Source organism: Capra hircus, chromosome 29 (genome assembly GCF_001704415.2).
Source record: "Capra hircus breed San Clemente chromosome 29, ASM170441v1, whole genome shotgun sequence".
NCBI classification, from domain to species: domain Eukaryota; kingdom Metazoa; phylum Chordata; class Mammalia; order Artiodactyla; family Bovidae; genus Capra; species Capra hircus.
In genome coordinates this window covers 41,404,657-41,428,348 of record NC_030836.1, presented here as the reverse complement: position 1 = coordinate 41,428,348, position 23,692 = coordinate 41,404,657, and the positions used below count along the sequence as shown (strand labels likewise).

General features: G+C 50.7%; 3 protein-coding genes across 6 annotated transcripts; all 3 read right to left on the bottom strand.

Annotated features, from left to right (window-relative positions):
• On the bottom strand, nucleotides 48-2,244 carry TMEM179B (transmembrane protein 179B). Its single transcript, XM_005699794.3, has 5 exons — nucleotides 2,046-2,244; nucleotides 1,100-1,287; nucleotides 885-1,016; nucleotides 634-712; nucleotides 48-385 (listed from the first exon to the last, which is right to left on the bottom strand). The coding sequence occupies exons 1-5, from the start codon at nucleotides 2,229-2,231 to the stop codon at nucleotides 224-226; spliced, it is 747 nt and encodes a 248-aa protein (XP_005699851.2). The 5' UTR covers nucleotides 2,232-2,244; the 3' UTR covers nucleotides 48-223.
• TAF6L (TATA-box binding protein associated factor 6 like) lies at nucleotides 217-12,787 on the bottom strand. Of its 4 annotated transcripts, XR_001917465.1 has the most exons (16): nucleotides 11,984-12,174; nucleotides 11,410-11,469; nucleotides 9,307-9,466; nucleotides 8,893-8,979; nucleotides 8,084-8,234; nucleotides 7,880-7,930; nucleotides 7,223-7,317; nucleotides 5,860-5,934; nucleotides 5,498-5,718; nucleotides 5,057-5,189; nucleotides 3,149-3,277; nucleotides 2,009-3,047; nucleotides 1,100-1,287; nucleotides 885-1,016; nucleotides 634-712; nucleotides 217-385 (listed from the first exon to the last, which is right to left on the bottom strand). XR_001917465.1 is itself a non-coding variant. In XM_018042958.1 (12 exons), exons 2-12 carry the CDS (start codon nucleotides 11,415-11,417, stop codon nucleotides 2,277-2,279), a joined length of 1,881 nt encoding a protein of 626 aa, XP_017898447.1. In that variant the 5' UTR covers nucleotides 11,418-11,469; nucleotides 12,189-12,787; the 3' UTR covers nucleotides 2,200-2,276. The 4 variants fall into 4 exon arrangements, 3 of the variants coding, with proteins under 3 accessions (XP_017898447.1, XP_017898446.1, XP_013831357.1); XM_018042958.1 differs by lacking the exons at nucleotides 217-385; nucleotides 634-712; nucleotides 885-1,016; nucleotides 1,100-1,287; nucleotides 11,984-12,174 and adding an exon at nucleotides 12,189-12,787 and having other exon boundaries at nucleotides 2,200-3,047; XM_018042957.1 differs by lacking the exons at nucleotides 217-385; nucleotides 634-712; nucleotides 885-1,016; nucleotides 1,100-1,287; nucleotides 11,984-12,174 and adding an exon at nucleotides 12,189-12,787 and having other exon boundaries at nucleotides 2,200-3,047; nucleotides 11,410-11,466.
• On the bottom strand, nucleotides 15,136-18,432 carry POLR2G (RNA polymerase II subunit G). The gene is made up of 8 exons (XM_005699792.3): nucleotides 18,325-18,432; nucleotides 18,084-18,193; nucleotides 16,722-16,881; nucleotides 16,128-16,178; nucleotides 15,956-16,021; nucleotides 15,784-15,855; nucleotides 15,559-15,592; nucleotides 15,136-15,353 (listed from the first exon to the last, which is right to left on the bottom strand). Exons 1-8 carry the CDS (start codon nucleotides 18,334-18,336, stop codon nucleotides 15,340-15,342), a joined length of 519 nt encoding a protein of 172 aa, XP_005699849.1. The 5' UTR covers nucleotides 18,337-18,432; the 3' UTR covers nucleotides 15,136-15,339.

The window sequence follows — 23,692 nt, the reverse complement described above, 5'->3', positions numbered from 1 at the left end:
TATCCACCCTACCTACAGTGCTCTACACCAAGAACTCAGTACTGAGATGAGGAAAGAAAGTAATAGAATACTGGTACAGAAACAGCTGTAGGAGAGGTGTCATCATGGTTCCCTCCTGGAGGGAAAACTGAGGCTCTCCACATAATCAGAGCCATGTCGGGGCAAGAGGATTACAGGCACTTGGGCATGGAGTCTGGCTGCAGAAGTACTGTTTGGTTAGTCTTCAGGAATGGAAAAGGCGTGGCCCAACAAGAGCATCTGTCTCAGAGCTCCACTCTGAGTTCCCCCTCTGCAGAGGCCGGTTTGGGGTGGCTTCAGACTTCCACTGCACAACCTGGAGCACCAAGACCACACACCACAATACCAGATTCACCCAGGAAGAAGTCTGTGGGAGACAGGAACAGGAATTTGAGGACTGGGCCCATCTTGAATCCAGTTCCACCCACATACCACTCAGCTTGTTCACTGTCAGGCTGTCAAGCCTTCAGCTCCTCAGCCCCTCACCGGTGGACCGACCAAGCTCAGAGTACACTGGTGAGCCCTCTTAAAACTACAGATGGTATTATATGATTCGTTACACGAATCTGTGTATCCCTCAGTCTCTACCCAGCCTTTCTTATCCCGGGACCTCACTTCAGCATTATGTAGGTTGGAGTAAAACTGCACAGCGGTTCCAGGGGGTTTCCACGGAGTTTTCTGGGCATCAGAGCAGCTGTGAGGTCAAAGAGACAGTCGTGAGAAAGGGGAGATACACCCTAAACAGCCTTTCACTCCAGTGCCCTTTTGAGATGAGAACTGATGGGGATATAAAAAGCGGAGTATGGGATACTCTCTGCAGAGGGAAAGTAGACAGCCCCAGCCAGACTCCCTCCCTTTCCCATTACCTAGTCATGTTCAGGGAGATGATGGATTTGCACAGGGAACTGGTGCCAAATCGAAGGATACAGGCACACACTAAGACCAGGAAGATGGCTATAGCTGAGGTGGCCAGTGCAAAGCGGAGCCCGATAGGGCCTCTAGGAGGAAGGAGAGAATAAGCCTTGTGGTTCAAGTGGGACACCTCCCACCTCAAGCCCTGACCCTCAGAGCCGGCAGTCACCTGTGGGAGCCCTCGATGCAGCTGGTGTAGACCCAGAAGAGCAGGAGCAGGAGGCAGTAGAGGGCCAGCAGGCCCGAGGCCCCTGCCACGAAGGAGCAGAGGGATGGGGCCGCGGGTTTGGACAAGACCAGAGAGGAGCCGTTCAGGGCGGCCACGCCATACAGAGGACAGCTGCCCCTGAAGGAGCCCTGTGGAGAGAAGCTGTTGAGTCCTAGATTTCAGGCTAGTACCTCTGAGTGCAAATTCATGGCAGGTGTTGGGGACAATCTAGACCAGGGCCACCCTTAAGGAGTTTTTTGTGTATTACTGTCAGTTCCTGTTTCTGGGCCAGTAGATGAGTGGGTCTGGTGGGGAAATCAAATCAGCAGTGGTTATAAAATACAATGAGCTTCAGAGATGCCTCACAAGTTCTGGTCTCCTTCTCTCGTACAGAAATTCTGTTTTCTAATCTATAAAATAGGTGTAATACTGCCTACTTACAGGGGTCAAACGAGCCTCTTTATTAACATGATTGCCTGGCTGGGGTTATTTGCCATATGACACACTGCGTTGCAACCATTTGGTAGTTTGCTCATTTCTAATACACTATGCTTTCTTTGAGTGCCTCAACACAATAGTGTCTGATTTAAAGGGGCCTGGTCCAACTTGTTTTACAGCCAGGGTGAGGTTATGCAGCAGGAATTACCCGGCCAGGCTCTATCTGCTGTTAGACACTCCCAAGGACTCGTTCCTTTTGCGAGGTAATAATCTGCGGGCAGATGTATCCATAGAGCGTCATTACCGCCGATGCATCTCCGCCGGCGACCGGCCTCACCCGGGCGACTAGCTCCGAGGAGCTGCGCGCCAGAACTCAGCCGGGCCGGACAGCAGCGGCCTCTCCGGTTCAGGGTGTGCCTGCCACCCGCTTACCCAACCTGACGGCCGGCCCCGTACCGCCACCGCACACCTGGGTCCGGGTCAGCGCCGCGGCCGCCACGGCTCCGCATACGAAGGCGGTAGCGAAGAACGCGAGTTCGATGCGCTGCAACCAGGGCAGCGCCATGACTTCCCCGACACCAGGAAGCGCCACCGAAGGAGCCAACTGACCAAGCCCCGCCTCATCCGGCGCGACCCACGAGCGCGGAAACGTCATTTCCGGGCGCGGGATTTATTTACAGAGGCGAAGGCGAGAGCCTCGTCAAAGCGGCAGGTACAGCGAGTAGTCCGAGAGCGCCCAGCGGCGGGCCGGGCGGCCGGTGCGGCCGATCATGGGCAGCTTCTGCACGTAACGGGAGGCCGGGCTGGGCCCGTACGGCGCGGGGAAGGCAGTCTGGAAGAGGCGCCCGCGGCATCGTCTCCCTGCTTGCCGCCCAGCGATGATGAAACGGAAGTAAGGGGCACCGCGCAGGGCGAAACGGCTCTTCTGGAAGACGTCGCGGGTGCCGGTGCCTGGGCCCTGCTGCCGGGGTGCTCCCCGCGCCCGGTGCACGCGGGGCAGCGGCCTGCTCTCAGAGGCGGTGGGCGCAGAGGCTGACGGGGGGCCACCGCCCCGGGGGCTTTCGTCGCCCTGCGGGCTGACCATGGCGTTGGCTGTCAGCTGCGGCATCTTCCGCACCGAGTCCGGGGCGGTGGCCGGCTCCTTCTTGTCCCCGGGCGGCCGCGGAGCCGTGGGCGCGGGTTGACCCGTGCCAAAGCGAGTGGCTAAGCTGTCACCGAAGAAGGCGTAGAGCTCCCGGTAGATGTCCGCCAGGGTCACCGAAGGGGAAGGATCCTCTGGCCCCACGCCTCCAAGAGCCATTGGGAGACCAGACCCAAAGCCTGGCTCTGCACTGCCCCCGGAGGGAGACTCCTGCAGGAGAAGGCTGTCCCAGGGCAGGTCGTCAGAGCGCCGGCACCCCCTGCTGCCTGGCCCACCCTTGTTAGGCTCTGCTGCCTGGGCCTTCATCTTCAGCAGTCGCTCTACGGCCACCTGTAAGAGCAGAGGGACTAGGATACAAGGAACCTGGGCCTAGTAAAGTAAGCCAGCTGAGCTGATGCAGGAAGGAGAGGATGGCAAGGTCTGGCACTCACCAGAATGGCTCCATAGACTTTGTGCCCATCTGCTTTAACCTGGGCATTCGATACTGAATAATCATCGAGCACAGCCTGTAGATTTGTCCAGTAAGTGGACAGGTGTGGGTACAGGACTCTCTCTACTGCCTGGATGGGAAAGAAGAATGCAGTGAGTGCCTCTTGCTCATTGCTTACCAAGTACCATTTCCTCTGAAAGATCTACTTTTATCTCTGGTTCTTGACAGGGCTGAATCCTAAATTCCCTGCTTGGCATATTCAGCCAGCATTTATTTGGAACCTCCTGAATGCCCAAGCCTTAATTAAGCAATGGGAATAAAGATCAGGTACAAAGACAGACAAACAATATAAAGTGATCCCACGATCACTGACATATGTACTGAGGGCTGAAGGGTATAAGTAATGCCCCTTGCTAACGAGAAATTTAGCTGCCAACTGCTACATTCCAAGTACCGTCCTGGCTTACATGTAAACTGGAACTCAATTCAGACCACTTGCACAAAAACAAACAACAGCTCAGAGATCTGGACTCTGATTATGTAATTTTAAATCCTGTGATTAATTTGGGGGAAAGCAATTAAGACTTCAAGTTCCTAGAAAAATATAATATTGACTCAAGAAATATGAAAACTGAAACAATTCTGTAACTATTAGTTCAAAATACAACCACAAAACAGCATGCCAGAATTTACAAAGCCAGCCTACAGACATTTAAGGAACAGAGTGTCTCAATAAAACATAATTAAAAATATAAAGTATAAAAAATACTCCCTTCTCCACCTTATTCTATAAAACCAGTATAACCCTGATACTAAAACCATATGAGAAGAGTACATGATTGATTTCATTCATAAATACAGATAAATCATTTAAATCTAACTATATAAAAAATATATTCCAATAAAAGTTTTGCATTTTTTTTAAGACTACACCATTACTAAAGTGAGTTTATCCTAGAAATGTAAAGATAGTTTACTATTAGAAAATCTGTATGGGGAATTCCTGGTGGTCCAGTGGTTAGGACTCAGCACTTTCACTGGTAGGGCAGGGGTTCAATCCCCTGGTTGGGAATTAAGATCCCACAAGCTGTGTGACACAGCCAAAATCAAAGAAAATCTATATATACAATTAACAACATTAACAGATAAAACAGGAAACCTTAGAATCAATTTAAAAGATACAGAAAATGCATTTGATAAAATTAACAAATAATTAAGAATTCCCCTAACCTGAGAAAGGTATCTACAAACACACGAAGTAAACGTCAGCCTAAACAGGGCAGGTTATTGTTAGTACTTTTTTTTTAATTGGAAATGAGACAAGGATGCCCAATATCAACATATTTAAAATGATATCAGTGGTCCTAGCAATAAAATAAAAAATTACTAGGTTTGAGAATTCTCTGGCGGTCCAGTGGTTACGACCCTGCACTTTCACAGCCAAGGGCTCAGGTTCCAACCCTGATTGGGGAACTTAGATCCCACAAGCCATGTGGGATGGCCAAAAGAGGAAAAGGTATTAAAAAAAAAAATAAGGCATTAGGTTTAAAAAAGACAAAACTATCATTATTTGCACATGGTATGATTTACCTTAAAAGCCCAAAATAACCTACAGTTAAAAATGATAGTTTAATGAAGTAGCTGAATCAATACACAAATCAGTTGTGTTTCTATACACCAATAAGAAACACCATGCAGAGACATTACAACAGTATGAAAGCATAGCAAGAATCTAGGAGTAAACAAGTTATTTTGAGGTTCTCTTCAGGGAAAATTACAAAAGGATCCTGAAAGACAGTGCAAAACCTAAAAAATGGAGAAAGAGGACACGTTCATGGACAAGAAAGATTATTTTTCTAACTATAAACGGGAGCTCTTATGGTTCTGTGAGAAAAGCCGGGGTCCTCACCTTCCAGCCAAGAGCATGCAGCCCCACCACAGCCCCGTAGTGAGAGCAGAGAGGCCTCACAGGATCCGCCAAGACTTTCTGCAGGGAGAGCAGGATCTGCTGATAAAGGCCATTTACAAGGTCCCCATAAGTCCTGTGGGAGCAACATTCAGTCAGGGGAACAAGGCAGAGCACACAGAGGAAGCAGCATGTGTATGGCACACCGGGTAAGTGAACGAGGCAGCTGGGCCCAGGGCCTGAGGGCAGATAGATCAAACCCCTGGCGTCTCTGTCACCCATTTATAAAACCCCAAGCACAACAACTTGGAAGATCAGAGGGAAGATACTCCCAACCTCTCAACCTGTGGCCTTAAAGCCAGAAGTCTCACCCCACCTCCCACCCCAAGCCACTCAGCTCTGCCACAGTCCCACCCTTGATCAGCGCTAGGCCCAGGTAGCTACCAGAAGATGTGGCTCAGTAGGAGGGCAGCGCCATCCCGAAGCGTCCAGTGGTCATTCAGCGGGTTGATGGAGGCAGCCAGTGGCTCCAGGACACAGTAGAGGACGCTGCCCACCAGGGAGCGGACATAGGGCACCAGGCAGAGGTGTGGGTTCCGAACCAGGCTCCGTGCCACTTGCAAGAGCCGGTGCAGCTGCTCCAGGTCATGGCTTACAGATTTCACCTGTTGGGAGAAGAAGGGTGCTTAGGGGGACATGAAGGTGCAGGAGAGCCTGCTAGTCTGGTGGCACCTGCCGGGAGCCCTACAGCCTGCGGCATCATCGCCCCTCCACAGATCCACCCCTGCGGCAGCCTGGTCACTTACCCCGCTGACCACATAAACAAAGTATGGCAGGAGCGCTGCAATCTTGGAGTTGGTCTGCAGGTCGTGGAGAGCAATCTGAAACAGAAGGGGCCACGCTGCCCTGGTCCACCCACCCCAAGTATAAACTGATACCTCTTTAAAGGAAAACTTGGCACCTATGTATTAACATTTTAAATGTTCATACTTTGACTCAGCAATGCCACTTCTACAAATTTAACCCACTATAAACAAAACCCACTCACCCACATATCCACACATAACACTGTCTATAATAATAAAAAGCTGAATATAACCTAAGCCTGGCGTCCATACAGTCCATGGACGACGCCACGCAGTCCATGGGGTCGCAAAGAGTCGGACACGACTGAGTGACTGAACTGAACTGTATATAACCTAAATGTCCAACATATTTTCAACTGAATAAAGCAGTTATTCTAAAACCAGATGTTTAGTTTAATACCACTTCAATTGACAGCAGACTATGATAGTTTACATATAGAAAACAAATGTGAGTGGTGGGTCTACAGAAGTTCTACTTCGCATGTTTTACAGTACTTCTATAATAAACACATGCTGGTATTACTTTTATAAGCAGAAAAAAATAGAGTCAATGAGTAAGACTGTCTCAGCCTGAACCTCCACCACCTGTGCCCTCCCAGCGCCTCTGGCACTGTGAAAGCAGAGAACAGCTTGAGAGGAAGGAGCCCAGCTCCCAGGCACAGGCCCAGCCACATGCACTGTGTCTGGGGATGAGCAGCAAATTTCCTAAGGCAGCAGAGTGCAGTAACAACAGTCCTAACTCTGCAAGGGAGATAACAGCAGCACCCAGACGCGGAAGATGTAAACCCCTCAAACAGAGGGGCCACGTGGTCAAGACCACCAAACCAGCCCTCCTCTGCCTCTGGCGGAAGAGGCCTGGCACAGGCAGTGTCCAGATGGGCCCTGTGGAGCCCTAGAGGGCTGGTATGATGTCTGGCTGGCACCCTTACCAGGCTCCCTCTACTTCCTCTCGAGGCCAGACAGATGAAAGGCACAAGGTGGATGCCCCGCATGGCTCCAGGTCAACAGACACCCCAAAGAAAGGGCTCTGGATTAAGGTGTGGGGGGACTGACCACCTGTGTCGTCCCCACCCTCCACAGGACCCTGCAGAGCTGCCCATTCCCTAAGGAACAGGGTTCCTACTGGGGCAGGAAGGGGAGCAGTGCTGGAGAAGGGCCAGCCGCAGAGCACCACGCCCCCCCACCAAGAGCAGCTTCCACCCAGATCAGCCAGCCTGCAGAGAACAGGAAGCAGGCCTCTGAAGGAATTCCATGGGGGATTGACGGTTGGCCTTGAAGCTTCAATTCAGGCCCGCTTGCTCACTTTCATCAGCTGTGGATCATCCCCCAGCACAGCCCGAGTCACTTGCTGGTAGTACTTGAGGAGGTCATCGGTCAGTGAAGACACAGCACTAGGCACTGTGAGAGGGTGGGCAGAAGGCAGTCAGCGTGAGGCCAGCCCTCTCCCAGCCTCCCTGCCTGCTCCCCGCCCCCCACAATCCCCGTCGCCATAGGAGCCTGTTCAGACAGGAGACCTCCCGGAACACAGAGCCACCAACCTCTCTTGAGCAGCCTGCTCACCCTGGCCTTGCAAGCTCTCCACAGCCCAGCTCTGCATGCTGCCTCCCACCTGAGTTCTGCCCAGCAGACTCCTGCTTAGTCCCCAAGGTCCGAGTTCCTAAGCCTCAGGCTCTGTAAGCTCCATTCAGCAGACCCTGGAAGTGTGACACCTCAGGGACCCCAGTAAGCTGCTCACACTTCTGCACTAACATTCAACACGGCGTCATGATTGGTTACAGGCCTGGGATCCCATCTCCAACTTTGAGGCCTCTGGGCAGGGATCAGTGCCCACTCAGGGCTGGCACCAGGCAGGCACCAGAAAATACTTGTCAGATGAGGCCTCAGAGGGGTAGCAGCACCACCCTCAGTACTAAGGGAGGAAAGTCCAAGCAGAGGGCCCATTCCCTGTACTACCCATTACCTGATCCTTGAGGGGCCAGGTTCCCTTTGCCATCCAGGTAGGAGACATGAACTAGAACCAGAGCAGAGAGGTGGGTCAGCCCGGGATTTTGCCCTGTAACACCACCCACCATTCTGCATTTTGCCCCACCTACCCACCAGCCCATCACCAATCCTCCAACAGCCCAGCTCCTGTCCCCGCCCTGTAGAGGACCCCAGCGGTCACCTCTCAGGGCCGTCTCAGCACAGCCTTTGGGGATGTTGGTAGCCAGGGCCAGCTCCACCAGGTTCACCTCTCGGTCCTCGGGGAAGTAGAGCTCACCCTCCCTGGCGGGGCGCAGGGGCAGCGCCTCCTGAGATCCATAACCGCACACCGCCTGAGTAAAGAGAGGACTGGGGAGCAGGCTGAATCTGGGGAGGTAAGTGGGGTGCTACCAGCCAGGGCCCAGAGCCTATGTTTGCGGGGAGTCCAGAGGCCCTGAGCAGAGGGGGATGCCTGGGACTCCAGGCCCTTCACTGGGAACTTGGCTGCAGCACCAGTGCTCACTAAGCCAAGGAGTAGAACGTGGTCCCTCCTCACGGAGCTACAGGGACCCTGAACCCCACCCTCAGGCTGCTGATCCTCCCCACAGAGACCAGCTCTGAACACGCTCCTCTCTTCTAAACGTGATCTTCTTCCCTGGACCCCCTGCCCAGGAACGACCATGCAGGATGTTCTGACGCCCACGCCCATGCTCAGGCTGCTCCCTCACCCAGAATGGCCTCTTCTTCTTGCAACTGAGTCTAATCCCGGCCTCCTTTGCAGGTTCAGCTCAAGTGCCAGCTCTTCCAAGAAGCCTTCCCTAGCCTCCGGGCCTCCGTGGCCACCTCTGCTTCTCTGAACACCTGGCCCTGGGGGACTGGGCGTGACACCTGTGCTGCGGTGGCTGTGACCTTCCCTTGTGTGTGCGCTGGGCCACTGTGTGGCCAGCCCTGAGTCGGGCACGTAGGCAGGCTCGTGCCAGCTGAGCCCTCTGCAGCCTGTGCCCCACTCACCTCCACACTGCTCCATCGGAGCGCCCTGTTGAAATCCTCGACAGTCAGCTTCCGCCGTTTGGTGTGTTTCATGAATTGAGAGCTATTCTGCGAGGGGAGGAACAGAGTCAGGGGACAGGGAGTGGGGCGTGGCAAACAACTCCCAACGTCACATGCCCTCTCTGTGACTCAGTTTCTCACATGGGGGATGTGACGATGAACCTGCCTGGCCTGCCCAGCGGGGCTGTGGTAAGGAGCACAGGCTCAGCAGGTGCCTGGTTCACTGGAAGCCCAGCTGCCTAGGAGGAGGCCCTGGAGAGGACGGGACTGCCTCCGCTGTGTTCAGAGCACGAAGAAGGGGCCTGAGAGATACTAGCTGAATAAACCCCTGGGGGAGAGGGCAGTCCCAGGGAGGGACAAGGAGGGGGAGTGTACCTGGGTGGCCTCTCTGAGTCGGTAGCACACGTCCTCTGCGAGCAGGGCCGCCACCTCATCGCTCAGCTCCAGGCCTGTGCTCTCCGCCATGAGCCGGACGGACTCCCGAGGGATCTCCACGAACCGCCGCTCTTCTCGCTCCGACATGGCCCCGATGGAGCTGGGGGTGGGAAGGGAGGTGGGAAAGGGCAGCCCTGTCTCCCTCTGAGCCCGGGAGCCTGACTGAAGGCCCTCCAAACCAATCTTGTTGCTCTTGTTCCAGACTCAAGAGCTGTTCAAGAGTTGTTCCTGCTCTTGAACCAGCAGCTTCATCTGAGTGTTCAGGCTCAGAGCAAGAAACAGACTTGAGCTGGGTCAGAGGGCAGACGGCAGTGACAGCAAACAGCAGTGATATCTGACAAGGTGCCTGGCCTTGGGATGCACAGAACTGGGTCGCAGCCCTGCTCCACCACTTTCAATGTGAACCAGGCTGAGACTTTCCTCAGTCTGAGGTCTGGTAAAATAGTGGCAATAACCCCTGCCCTCCCTAACACACAGGGTTGCTGTGAGGATGAGATGAGATGATGTAGGAGAAACTCAAGGGCCAGAACACTACACAAATGGAAGACATTACAATCGTTAATTGTAAACAAAAACTTGTCTTTCTCTGGATCTGTGCAACAGCCACCAGTACTAAACACTGATGAAAAGACTACTTTTACCCTGACAGTTCCTTGCTCAGAAGTCTTCAATAGTTTTCCAGGACTCATAAAAGGAAAATCCCAACTCCCTGGCTCAACATACTGGGATTGGTCCTGAATCCGCAGAGCTCATCAAGCTGATCCATCCTCCCAGGAAGGCCACCTCGTGGCTTCCAGCCTGCCTTGTACCTCACTGCTGGTGCTCAGGCTGGCCTGCCTTCCTCCTGTTCCAAGCCCCCAGGCCCTCCTCTTTCCTAAGGCAGATCCAGTCTGTCCTTTGAGGTCTTCCTGCCCCTATTCCATCTGGGACTGTCAGGCTTTCAGTAGTTGGGCTTTTTGCCCATGTCTGGTCTTCCCCAATGTGGCTGAGAGGCTTCGAGCAGGAACCTGCTCTTCTGTTCACAGGATATGGCAGAATAAGAACCCACGAAAAACAGCAGCTGGTGACTGACTCCAAAAACACATGCCACACTTAGAAGGTTGGCCCACACGGGCCACAGTGAGACAATACCACAGCAGTGAGGTCCCCGTTTCAGTGACCCGCCCAGGTTCTGCCCCAGCACTCCTCTCTGACAAGGCCCAGTGGGTCACCAGTGACCTCCAGGTCCCTAAATCCAGTGGGTACCCTACCTGGCCTCCCTGCAGCATTTCTCCCAATGGCTCCTCATTGCCTTTAGAATAAAAAACAAACCTGCGCCATGGCTCCAAGGCCCCGCATGCGGGCCGACATCTCCAAACATCTCTTTCCACTCTTGCTTCTGTTCTGCATTCCTGTAGCCTCTGTTTCCTCAAAAACACCTTATTTCAGGATGTCCACACACTGTTTCCTGGACTTAGAACGCTCTCCTCTACCCAGCCCCTTTGTCCAGTGAACTCTGAGGCCTTCCTTCAGATCTCAGTCTCAAATGTCACTTGCTGGGGGCTTCCCCGGCAAGTCCGTGGTAAAAAATCCATCTGCCAATGCAGGAGACATGGGCTCGATCCCTGGTCCGGGCAGACTCTACATGCTGCAGAGCAACTCAGCCTGTGCACCGCAGCTACAGAGCCCAAGATCTAGGGCCCACAAGCTGCAGCCACCTAAGTCCGTGCACCCTACAGCTGTGCCCTGGCGCAAGAGAAGCCATGGTAATGAGCTGCCTATGCACCACAACTGGAGAGTAGCCCCTGCTTGCCACAACCAAAGAAAAACCCATGCAGCAAGGAAGACCCAGCACACTCAAATAAATAAATGAATTATTTTAAAGTTTAAAAAAAAAAGTCACTTTCTCAGAGACGTCTTTTCAGACCCTCACCATGTGCCGTGACTTTATTTTCCAAAGCCGTTATCAGTTTGTAATTATATCTGTGTAACTTTTTGATTAACATCTACCTCCCCAGTAGAGTGTAAGCTCCATGCTGGCAAGGATCATGCCTTTTTGCTCACCTTTGCATCCCCAGCGTCAGGCACGGTGTCTGCACATAACACACCCTCAGTAAACACCTGCTGAAAAGATGAGCACACAGTCGCTATTTTTCTCAGTATATACTATGCCTGAAGCTTTGAGCTAAGTGTTTTATATGGTTTGCACCTCATTTTGTCCGGATTAACAATGAGAGAGGTATTAAGTAAACATTATGTCTGTTTCACAATCAGAGCTGAGTGGTTAAATGTTAAATGATTTTCCCAAGATCATCCGGCCAGCACTACCTAGGTAAGGGAGCAAGAACTCAACTCTCATTGTAATCATGAGGAGCGGAGGACTATTTGGGGAACAAGGCCTGGATTCCCAGTCCAGGGACTCGGCGTTGGAGACCCGCCAATGGCTGTTAACCTTCTTTCTCCACCTGTAAAGTAGCAGCAGCAAGTCCTGCCCGCGGAAGGCGCCAAGGAAGTTTCCCTATTACGTGCCCACATTACACCCCACAAAGTCCGACTGTGACCAAGGTCTCCAGTTACTCAACCTCCTCTCCACATCCTCAGCCACTAGCCACACCGGTAAGGAGGCGTGGGAACTGACCTCTGCCGGCCTCCGTGAAGCGCATCCTCCCACCCGGCCGCGCTTCATCCCAGCTCGAGAGGTGGGGGGGGCAGGGAGGAGGAGGTCAGAGGTTACCGAACTGGGGTCACGTGGTCGGCGAAGGGGGCGGGCCCCCAACGGAGCGGGCGCCCAGGCCGGTTAGCGCGCAACCTGCAGCGGGACGGCTCTGTGAGGGCTTGCTCACCTGATGGCTCAGGGACGGCGAAGGCGGTTACCGAGACGGTGGTGGCGGCGACTGCGGCGGCGGTAGCGGCGGCAATGACCCTTACTCACCCTGCTCATACTAATTCCCTCTCTCGGCTTCAGGCCCCGCCCTCCACGAACACAGCCAATCGGCGAGCGCCTTCAGGAGTTCCTGCCCACAAAGAAGCGTCCCACTACCCGATTGGCCACCGTGATGGCGCTGTAGAAGGCTCGGTCACGTCAGAGGTCACGTGACGTGGAAGACTCGCGCCTCTTAAAGCAACAGCTCTTCGGCGTTTTGTGAGGTGTGTAATGGCTCGATCTACGTTTTAATAAACATGTTCTCGAGGAAACCATCCCCATTCTTTTGTCTACTCCTGAGTTTCGGAGCACTTGCATTTACGCGAGTGTATTGACGCTTTAGACTTTGGCGTCTGCCTTAGTTTTGCTGCCTGCTTGGTGGGGCTCAACTTAACTCTCCAACATCACCTGCCACTTCCCCTTCCCCAAGGTTGAACCGGAATCTCAGTAGGCATTCTCTGCTGGCAGAAGGGTCTTCTGACTGGGCCAAACACACCCCGTGCAAGCTGCAGACTCCAGGGCTCTGCCGATTCGGGCACCCTAGCTCGTATCCTCCCCATTTCTGTCCTGTAAGCCCTCACCTACCTCACAAACTTCCTTGACCATTTTACACTGACACACTTCTCTGAACCTGGGCAGTTCTCAGTTGAAAAGCAGTGAGCTTAGTGAGTAAAGCATATTTGGAGTCATAGCAAAAGAAGTTCAAACTCTGATGCTGCTTTTGGGCAAATTACCTAACCACATTTACGTATCTACAAAATGGAGTAAGAATACCCATCTCACAAGGTTATTGTATATTAAAAGAGATAGATTGAGCTTTGGTAGTGAACTTTCACTCACACATCACGAGGCAAACAGTGAATTAATCCCTTTATGTTCATCCAAGATGGGGCCATTTGCAATGAGCTATTTATTAAAGGAGCTTTCTGCAGAAGAGCATGAATGCACACAACCTCGCCCTTCCTCCCTCTCAGGGTTAGATGCTGCTGCCTCTAGAAAGGAAGATCCGGAGAGGGGAGCTGAGAAAGCCAGGTGGATGTGGCGTTGCCATAGGAACACTACCTAAGGAGACTGACACCCTGCTGAGATTCCTCCAGTCATACTCAGAATGACACGTTATGTAATCTCAGGACTGTGCTTGGTCCCTGGAGTGTCTGCCCACTTATGCATGAAAGGAAGAGGGGGTTCCTCCGAAGTTCTGAGTCTGAGATCAGATCTCCTGGCTGTCGGCAGGCCTCCTTGCAAAGGTGTTACTGGTAGGGACAGCCTTTGGTAACCTTGGCAGCATGAGACAATGAAGAGAGGAAGGCCCAGAGGCCTGCAGGACGCAGTGAAGCGCCATCCAAGCTGTCTGGGGCTGATCTGCCTCCAGCTTGAGTCAAGGCAGGGGCCAGGGAAAGGAGTAAATCCCCTGGCCACAGCTGGGAGAAAGGTGGCTCCCTCTCGCTCCCCAGACACCCAATGCCTGGCAAGAAGAGTTAAGATGGTTTTACACTATTAAAAAAAAAAAAAATACAGCTCCACTACTCACTAGCTTTGTGACCTTAAGCATGTTAGTTCATCTATTTTATCATCTGTCAAGTGGGATGACAAAACATTACACTGAACCGTTGAGAAAATTCAATAATGTATATAAAGGATTGAATATATTACCAGGCACATACTCCTGTCACTATTAAGCCTGTGATCTCTTCAAGAGGTTGTAACTTCCTGAGAATTCCCTGATGACCCAGTGGTTAAGACTCCACACTTGGGGATTTCCCTGGTGGTCCGCTGGCTAAGACTCTGCACTCCCTATGCAGTGGGTCCAGGTTCGATCCCTGGTCAGGGAACTAGATCCCACATGGCGCAATTAAGACCCAGTGCAGCCAAATAAATCAATTTTTTGTTTAAAAGACACCACACCACACTTTCATTGCTGACAGCTCAGGTTAAATCCCTAGTTGGGGAAGACAGCCACTTGCACATACAACCTCTAACACAGAGCAGCAACGCTCTGACATACCATCCAAAGAGGATTGTATGACCATATTACAATAAGGAAACATAAGGTCACCCAGCTAGGACTAAAACCCAGTTCTGTATCAACCCAAATACTGTGTCTTCCACTACACAGCTCTGCTTCTTAAGGAAGTCAAGGAAAGCTTAAGGAAACAAAAAATGATAGATTTGATAGATTACTAGGAAACAAGCAGATAGCTTGGGAAAAGACATTCCAAGTTAGGCAAATAGTATTGCCAAGACTCAGCATCGAGGGAGGGTGGTGTGTTTGTTCAATCTTCTTCTGTATATTTTTGTTGTGTTATCCCAATGAGATTATGAGCCCTTTCATATGCTCAGTTAGTATATTGAGTAGCAAACAAAGGCTATTGTTTATGTGCCCATCCTAAGGACTGGGACCCCACAATCTGTATCATTACTGTTCTATTATTCACCTCCCCAACCCTGATGTCTCCTCTTCCCCCTTCCCAGCTACAATCTTGGTTATTTTAAAGGCTTTGAGAAGAGGGCAAATTCTCTGAAACTAGACCAGAGCCCTAGACCAGAGTCGCTCTAACGATACAACCATTTGCTGAAAATCAAAGACCCAACAAACTCTGGGAGACAGTGGGAAGCCTGGCAAGCAGCAGTCCATGGGGTTGCAAAGAGTCGGACATGATAAACGACTGTACAACAACGACCCAACACTACAGCCTTACCTTCAGTGAGGTCAACTTGAGACCTTGGCAAGAGGGTCAGTCAGATCCCCTGGTGGCTGAGGCTAGTTAAGGCATCAGGTCTAGAAAAGAGGGGCTAGCAAGCCACCAGCCCTCCAGCCTTTTCACAAAATGAGTTGTTCTTGCCAAAGAAAGGAGATGACACTTCCATGAAAATCAAGGACCTTTTATGGTTAGAACGCACAGTCAAAAATCTGGGAGTGGCTGCTAAGCCACAAGAAGAGCCAGGTGTCTTCTGAAGGCAAGGAACCCTCCTTGCCTCCCCGGCAGCAGCCAGACTGGGCCTCTGGACAACATGGGAAGTGTGACAGTCACACCTCCTAGATAGGGACCAAACAAGGCAGGTCATGGTGCTCAGCTCACAAGCCCTGCCGAAAACAGAAAAAGCACAGTGGTTAGACCCAGAGCTTGGGACAGCCCTAACCATGCACTTCTCATTCCAGGGGGCAAGTGTCCTTGGTCTTCCAAGCAGACAACATGAGAGTTTCTTTCAACAGTGGCTCAGGCATTAAATTCCATATTCACCTCCTGTGCCCACACACCCCTCCTCTAGACAACAACCCTGGCACTCACCCAAGTAATCATCCATCAGGGAGCCGATAGCAAACTGCAGGAGGAAAGGAGAAATGGAAATGAACCCAAAGCAAGCAGAGAGCTCTCCTCTAACCCTCAGCCCCAGACCTTCTGCCCACCCATCTCTTCTTCCGGGCAGAAGAGCACAAAATCCCCAAGAACTCTGAGTAGCAAGAATGCAACAGCTCGGCCTGGTATGAGCAGGGAGGCAGTCAGGAGACTCACGATGTCATTCTTGTCCACACGGGTCCCCACGATCTTCAAGCGGATCTCATCGTCCTGCTGAATCACAATGTCCTGGGGAGGAGGGAACAGTACACTCAGAAACCCCCAGGCCAATACCCTCCCTCAGAGTGGCTCATTCCCCTGGCCCTCTCACCAACTTCTGCCCACTCACCTCATCCATCGTTTTGTAACACGGTGGGTTGGAGTTAGGATCAAATTCCATCTCTGATGGGATGGACTGAAAGGAAGGTCAAACTGGGTAAGAGCACTTGAAAAGGATGCTTCAGTAGATTCTCATGAGTACAGGTCTCCTTCTTAGACCCACCCAGCATGCCTAGACTTACGTGTCGAGAGATGAAGCAGGACATGGGCCCGATTTCTGTGAAGAGTCCAACCTAGAAGGGAAAAGAGAGACCTTGCTTTTTCTTTTGTCCCCCAGTCTCCTAAGCCTCCCATCTTTATCTGGTTCCTAACAGTGTTCTTCATGTTCTGAAACCACTCTGAAATTTGTCATGTGTTTGTTTGTTTTTCCAAGCTTTCATTCTAAGCTAAGGAAGTGTAGCGGTAAACAGCTGAGACCTAGAACTTGTCCTTCTGGGCTTTGAACACTTGTTGGACACGTGACCGTGGCCAGAAGACTCAACTTCTCCAAGCTTCAGCGTGGAGATAAAAGCACTCATTTCAGAGTCATTCAGAGGCTTTGCACATTACCTGGCCCACAATGGAGGCTACTACTGTTCTGACTCACTATTGACTTACATGCCCCTGAGTGAGGCAGGGCAAGAGTACCATACTATCTGACAGGTGAGGAAACCTGAAGCACAGAGAAGTGATTTGACCAAAGACACAGAATTTGACCAAAGTGGGACCCACCCCAGAGAGGGACCTTCCTTCTAAGAGAGGGACCTTCCCACTACCTCCCCTGTGGATGCCCTTACCTTGTTGACCTGAGTGACCACCGCATCCACGACCTCCCCTTTAAAGGGCCGGAAAACAATGGCCTTGTACTTAACTGGATAAAGGACAAAGCCTCGGCCTGGCTGGATCACACCAGCACCGATATTGTCAATGGTGGTGACGGCAATTACAAAGCCATACCTGCAAGGAGGCAGAGAAACTGAGACACTGTGTGTGGAAGAGCCTCTGAAACCATCTGCCACAGCAGGGCTTCCCTGGTGGCCCAGTGGTTAAGAAGTCCCCTGCCAATTCAGGGGACACAAGTTCAATCCCTGGTCCGCGAAGATTCCACACCACAGAACAGCTAAGCCAGTGCGCTGCAACTACTAAGCCCAAGCCCTAGAGCCCGTGTGCCTCAACAAGAGAAGCTACCACAATGAGAAGCCCACACACTTCTCATTTCTGCTGCAACTACAGAAAGCCCATGCAGCAACGAAGACCCAGTGCAGCCAGGAAAAAAATACAAAAAAGCATCTGCTGCAAGAGTCACTGACCCTAGAGGTAAAGGGGGAGCACAGAGGGGGGAGTAGTCGGCCCCCTGGCCCCAGGAGAGCTTAATGATCAAGAGAGAAGACAGGACAATCAGCAGCAGCTATAATGCCAAACGCTGCTCTCATAATTTCACAATCAGTGTCCAAAAGGACTGCAGTCCTTAATCTCAACCTTGGCGATGTCTCAGAATCACCTGGGAGAAACTTATTAAAATGCCTGTTCCCGGGCTGGTCCCCAGTCTTGATGCTGTAGGGATGAGATGAGGCTCAGGAACCTGTATGTTCAAAGAACACCTCAGCTTACTCTGATGCTGGATACCTGAGTACTCTATGGCCCTCCTCCTCCCCCCTCATTTACTTCACCATGTGCGGAGCTTCTCTGTGCAGAGCCCAGAGATGGTCAAGTCTCACTCCTCTTCCTTCCTCCCGCTAACTCTCTATCTGCCTTATCCTGCCCATTCATTCAACAAGCTTTTAGTGAGGCCCAAGATGTACCATGCCAGGTCCCTGGGTATGAGGGATAAAGAAAAACCAGCTCCACAAGGGCTGACCTCAGTTTGTCTTTTTCACTGCATTGTTCCCAGGGCCCAGTCCTGGCACACAGCCGGAGCTTCAGAAATGTTTGCAGAGTTAATGACAAATGTTGGCTGAGCAAAGGCAGTTCTGTTATGGAGCTTCACAGAGGGCACCGTAGGAACCCAAAGCAGGAAGCAGCTAACTGCCTGGAAGGGTGAGAGGGCTTGCCAGGGTAGGTAGCAGAAGCTTTCACGGTGTGGAGGCGCTGGGAAGGGGGTGCAGGCGTAGAAAGCCGTGTGCGCAGTGCTCAGGCGGCAGGGAGGGTGCGACACTCACTTGCCGGTGCAGGTCCCCTCCACCTCGGTGAAGAGCTTTTGTTTCACCGTGTTGAGCAAGTTAGGGCCGAAGTATCGCGGGTGCAGCAGAATCTCGTGCTCCAGGGAAATCTGGGGGGAAAGTGGAATGGAGTCGGGCAAGGGGCGGGAGGAGTATGAGGCAAGAAGCCGCCCCTAGTCCCGGCCTTCCGCTTGCTCCTCCTCTTGACCCTGCCATCGCCGCCACCCCGTGCCCTGCTCACGTGGTAAAACATCTTCCCGGAGGAAGCTGAACAGGAGCCGGGTCTACCGCTTCACGAGCAGCGGAGCCTACACACCGACCGGAAATACAGCAACTTCTCCAACCCCGTTTCCGGGCCTGCCCCGAAAAGTGGGCGGGACTCACAGCCTCCGCGGGTCCCCATTGGGCTTCGCTGTCGTGGGTGGGGAAACCCATGAGGCTCCTCCCCTCCGTCCAGCCGTCAAAGCGCCCAACTCCCTTAAGCATAACAGTATCTCGCATAGATTAGATGCTTAATAAATACCTTTAAAAGGAATTAATTAATGAGAGATCGCATAAATAAAGCGATTTAGCAGAGTCTATTCATTCTGCAAAGAGTTGAAGACTGCTTTCACATAGTAAGCATAGTAAGAAGCTATCCTTATCTCAATTAATCTATACAGCAACCCTACCCGGCAGGCTTTGTTATTACTTTCATTTACAAATAAGATCCCAGGCTCAGAAGGGTGAGGTCACCCAGGGTCGAGATTCAAATTCAACATGCCTGACTCCAAGGCTCTTGCATATTCAGGCATTTATTACCGGCTCTAGTAGTTTGGAGTTGAAACCGGCCTAGTCAGAGCCCAGAAGGCAGCGCCCCCTCCCGGTGTGAAAAGAACCTCAAGTCACTGCTCTCCTCTAACCACCTTCCCCCGCCCCCTTACACACAAGGGCCTGTAGAACTGGTGAGCAAACCTTACCTGTTCCTTCAACTCTACCCCCTCCCCCCCGCCTTTTGCAGATAGTCCCTTTATTAAACTCAGCACAACGAGAATGAGCATGTCGTCTGTGGGCTGCTGAGTCTCGGAAACACCATGAGACCCTCCCCTATGACAAAGGCTCAGCAAGGGCGGCTGGTTCTAAAGCCTCGACAGTCCCTGTGGTCTTGAACAAACTCGCCGGTTGCCTGAGCAAGTTTTAGTATATTGTAAGCAAGGAAACCTGATTTCCTTAGAGCTGTCACACACCGGTTTCCATTGATGCTGCCCATTTCCTAGAACGATTGAGGTTGTTGGTCAGCTGCTCAGACTCCATGGGGATCCCCTCCACCAGAGACCACACAAGGAAGCAGACAGCAGATCAAAGGGCAGGCCTCAACAGCCTCAACTCCCTCCTTCCCTCTTTTGAAACCAGCCTCCCCGCAAGAGCAATGGTGTGGTGTGCTGGAGACCCTTACAAAAGCCAACTGTTAATATTTCAGGCACTTTGCAAGCCAGTTGTTAAACACAGCCGTTATGAAAAATTTAGTTGTCTTAACTTATGATTAAATGAATTATACTAAAGAAGGCAAAGACGTAGATGAAACAAGTTTAGCAATATATTAATAATCGTTGAAAACAGATGATGGATAATGGTGGTTTCTTACACTTTCTTTCTTCTACTTTTCTGTGTTTGAAATTGTTCATAATAAAAAGTTTGAAACAAGACAAAAGTAACTGTGATATTTATAATAAAAACACCAACACATATATACTTGGTCTTCTTCCCCATTTCTGTCACAGAACTCCTAAAACCCTTGGAATTGCCTAAATGATAATGATACCTTGATATGCATAACAAACCTCTTTCAGCCACACCTGAGTTTTTATCAGTGAAGTGAATTTTGGAAAGCACCTAAGCCAGGAGAGACAACCAAGTGACTGGAGGGTTGGAACTTTCAGTCTCAACTCCCTGACCCGGCTAATGAACTAGTCAGCCTTGCCAGTGCAATGAAAATCTCCATAAAACCAAGTGAATGTGGTTCAGAGAGTCTAGGGTTGGGGAAGACCCGGAGAACTGGGGAGAGTGGTGAGTTCGGATGGAGTATGGGAGGTCCGTGCCCTTTTCCCAGTCAGAAGCACAGGTGACTGCTGCTCAGTCGCTTCAGTCGTGTCCGACCCTGTGCGACCCCATAGACGGCAGCCCACCAGGCTCCCCCGTCCCTGGGATTCTCCGGGCAAGAACGTTGGAGTGGGTTGCCATTTCCTTCTCCAATGCAGGAAAGTGAAAAGTGAAAGTGAACAGCCCAACTTAAAATTGCCATTGGAAGGGGAGGGCAGCCTTGTAGGGCTGAGATCTTAACATGTGGAAACCTGTGTTATCTTTGTGCTGATGGTGTCAGAACTGAGTTAAATAGTAGGACACTTATCTGGTGTCTGTGATTTGCTTGGAAGTATGGGAGAAAGAAAACACACACATAGTAATTAGAGTCAGAGTCTTAAAACTCTCACTTGCTGTTTAATAGTTTACTATTACAAATGCTCTTCAAGTTATTTATACCCATTGTGTCTGTGTGGTGTAAATGTCATATATAACCGTATATGCAATTACAGGTATAAGAGTTTCAGTTGCTCTGACATCCTCACCAGCACGTGGTGTTGTCAGCACAGTTTGTTTGTTTGCTACCCTAATAACTGATTATAACTGTGGTTGTAATTTTCAGTTCCCTAATGACTAAGGATGTTGAACATCTTTTCATGTGCTTATTTGCCAAGAGTGATATTTTCAAAACTTAAGCCAAATCATGTCAATCCCCTGCTTAGAACCCAATGGTTTCCCAAGGCACCAGAATAAAACCATCACTCTTACCTACCAGGCAGGGGCCGGATTTAGTCAACTCTATTCTCTGCCTCTCTTCCTTTTGCTTTCTCTCTTGCCACACTGGCCTCCTCTCCCACCTCAGGAGAACTTGTTTCCTCTGCCTAAAATGCTGTTGGCTCTGATTTTCACCTGATGGGGATGTGGGAGCTTCTCATTTTTCAGGTGTAAGCTCAGCGTCACCACTTCTGAGAGGCCTTCCATGACTATCCTGACTTAAGTAGACAAACCGCAGTCACACTCCTCTATTGTACTGCTTTGTTTTATTTTCGTCACAGAAGTTGGCTCTGTTTGGCATCTTTTTTCCTTTGGCTGTGCTTAGTCTTTGTTGCTGCATGCAGGCTTTCTCTAGTTGCAGCAAGCGGGGGCTACTCTTCATTGCAGTGTGCAGGCTTCTCACTGCAGTGGCTTCTCTTGTGGCAAAGCAAAGGCTCTAGGGCATGTGGGCTCAGTAGTTGTGGCACACAGGCTCAGCTGGCCCAAGGTATGTGGGATCTTCCTAGACTAGGGATCGAACAAGTGTCCCTTGCATTGCAAGGCAGATTCTTAACCACTGGACCACCAGGAAGCCCCAGCATCATCTTATTAATTTATTCATGTGTATACTGCCTGTTCCTCCTCAAGATGGGCAGGAATTCTTGCTCTTGTGTTCCTCTATATCTCTGAAGCCTAGAAGAGCCCTTGGCACACAACAGGTGCTCGGGATGTATTTGCATCCGTAAGTGAATCTCTAGCACCTAACGGTGTGCTTGGCAAATAATCAAAGTGAAAATCACTCAGTTGTGTCCAACTCTTTGTGACCCCATGAACTATACAGTCCATGGAATTCTCCAGGCCAGACTACTGGAGTGGGTAGCCATTCCCTTCTCCAGGGATCTTCCCAACCCAAGGATTGAACCCAGGTCTCCTCCTTTGCTGGTGGATTCTTTACCAGCCAAGCAACCAGGGAAGCTTTAACAGTGTGCTTGGCAAATAATGGAGTTTAACAACTATGGGTGGACTGAACCTCATTCTTGTATTGAGTGTATTATTATCTCTTCAAGCTCCTTAGGCTTTGCATGGCCATATAAATTCTCCCCTAGCCCTCATATCTTTGCATCCAAAGATTCAGAATTTAGAGATTAAGCTAGAACAGAAAGGAAATAGCAATGGAGAACAGTCAGCTGTATTGACATTCGGAATACAAAGAAAGTCTGCTGACAGATTGTTTCATTTAGCTTTTGGTGCACAACAAACAACTCAAAAGCTTAGTGTCTTAAAACAACCACAGTAATTTATTTTTCTCATAAATCTACAATTTGAGCAACACTCAGTGGGGAAGACGTACTCCTGTTCCAGGCAACATGAGCTGGGGCAGTTCAGTTGGGAACTGGAGGATCCACTTTCAAGATGGCTCGGTCACATGGCTGGCAAGTTGAAGCTTGCTGTTAGCCAGGAGCCTGGTTGTGGCTGTGGCTGAAACGCTTACAGATACCCTTTCCATGTGGCCTGGTTCTTCACAGAGTGGTGGCTGAGTTCTAAGTGCAAGTACCCCCAAGAGGACCAGGCAGATCTGTCTCTTCTTATGACTTGACATTGTAAATCACATGACATCACATCGCCCAGACTCAAGGCGAGAGATCTTATAGCAAGGAGCATCAGTGCCAAACTGTAAAAGGAGCATGTGGGAGGGAAGATCTTGTTAAGGCTGCCTTGGAGAACACAATCTTGTGCAAGAATAGGTCTTGCCAACCTGCACAGTAGAGACGAGCCTTTGTGATGATGTCTGCCGCCTGATGTCTCCCAAAGCCATGTACACAAGTAGCAGGTCCAACCCCTGAAGGGCAATCTCTGAGCAAGGACCATCCAGCCCAGCTGCCCCTCCCCCTGGTTCTAGGCTCCTCAGTAGAGAGGGTAACTGGCAGGAAGGCCAGGGGTCTCCAAACGGAGGAAATAGGCTGCAAGTGCCAGACATTTTTTCTCTCTCTCTCAAGTGGCAGGGGGAAGCAAACCACAAGTGTTAAGATTTTTTCTCTTCTCTATACAAATTTAAAAAGAGTTTTCTCTTAAAATTCTTTGATGCCTTGAGGACACCTGGCTCCACCTGAACTTAAATTTTCCCCAACCTTGAGCTAATCAATGTGGTTTTCTTATGGAAATGTTTGTCTTAAGCTATGTTAATGAACCATGTATTTACCATAGACTCTGTCTTCAAGAGTCTTCAACTTGGAAGAAAAGTTACGACCAACCTAGACAGCATATTAAAAAGCAGAGATATTACTTTGCCAACAAAGGTCTGTCTGGTCAAGGCTATGTTTTTTCCAGTAGTCATGTATGGATGTGAGAGTTGGACTATAAAGAAAGCTGAGCACCAAATAATTGATGCTTTTGAACTGTGGTATTTGGAGAAGACTCTTGAGAGTCCCTTGGACTGCAAGGAGATCCAGCCAGTCCATCCTAAAGGAAATCAGTCCTGAATATTCATTGGAAGGACTGATGCTGAAGCTGAAACTCCAATACTTTGGCCACCTCACACGAAGAGCTGACTCGTTGGAAAAGACCCTGATGTCGGGAAAGATTGAAAGCAGGAGAAGGGGATGACAGAGGATGAGATGATTGGATGGCATCACCAACTCAGTGGACATGACCTTAACTAAGCTCTGGGAGTTGGTGATGGATAGGGAAGCCTGGAGTGCTGCAGTCCATGGGGTTGCAAAGAGTCGGACGCAACTGAGAGACTGAACTGAACTGAATTGTCTTCAAGTTGGTTCTGCCTAAGACTCAAAACTGACTTA

Coding starts and splice junctions, on each gene's coding strand:
- POLR2G (XM_005699792.3), bottom strand. Junction 16,882..18,083: donor GAGGGGACCTGCACCGGCAA/GTGAGTGTCGCA, acceptor GCCTCCTTGCAG/GTATGGCTTTGTAATTGCCG. Junction 15,593..15,783: donor GTGTGGACAAGAATGACATC/GTGAGTCTCCTG, acceptor TTCCTCCTGCAG/TTTGCTATCGGCTCCCTGAT.
- TAF6L (XM_018042958.1), bottom strand. Junction 7,318..7,879: donor CCTGGCCCCTCAAGGATCAG/GTAATGGGTAGT, acceptor ACCCTCTCACAG/TGCCTAGTGCTGTGTCTTCA. Junction 3,048..3,148: donor AAGTCTATGGAGCCATTCTG/GTGAGTGCCAGA, acceptor CTGCTCTTACAG/GTGGCCGTAGAGCGACTGCT.
- TMEM179B (XM_005699794.3), bottom strand. CDS start 2,231: ATGACGTTTCCGCGCTCGTGGGTCGCGCCGGATGAGGCGGGGCTTGGT. Junction 1,017..1,099: donor TGCATCGAGGGCTCCCACAG/GTGACTGCCGGC, acceptor CCTTCCTCCTAG/AGGCCCTATCGGGCTCCGCT. Junction 713..884: donor ATCTCCCTGAACATGACTAG/GTAATGGGAAAG, acceptor TTGACCTCACAG/CTGCTCTGATGCCCAGAAAA.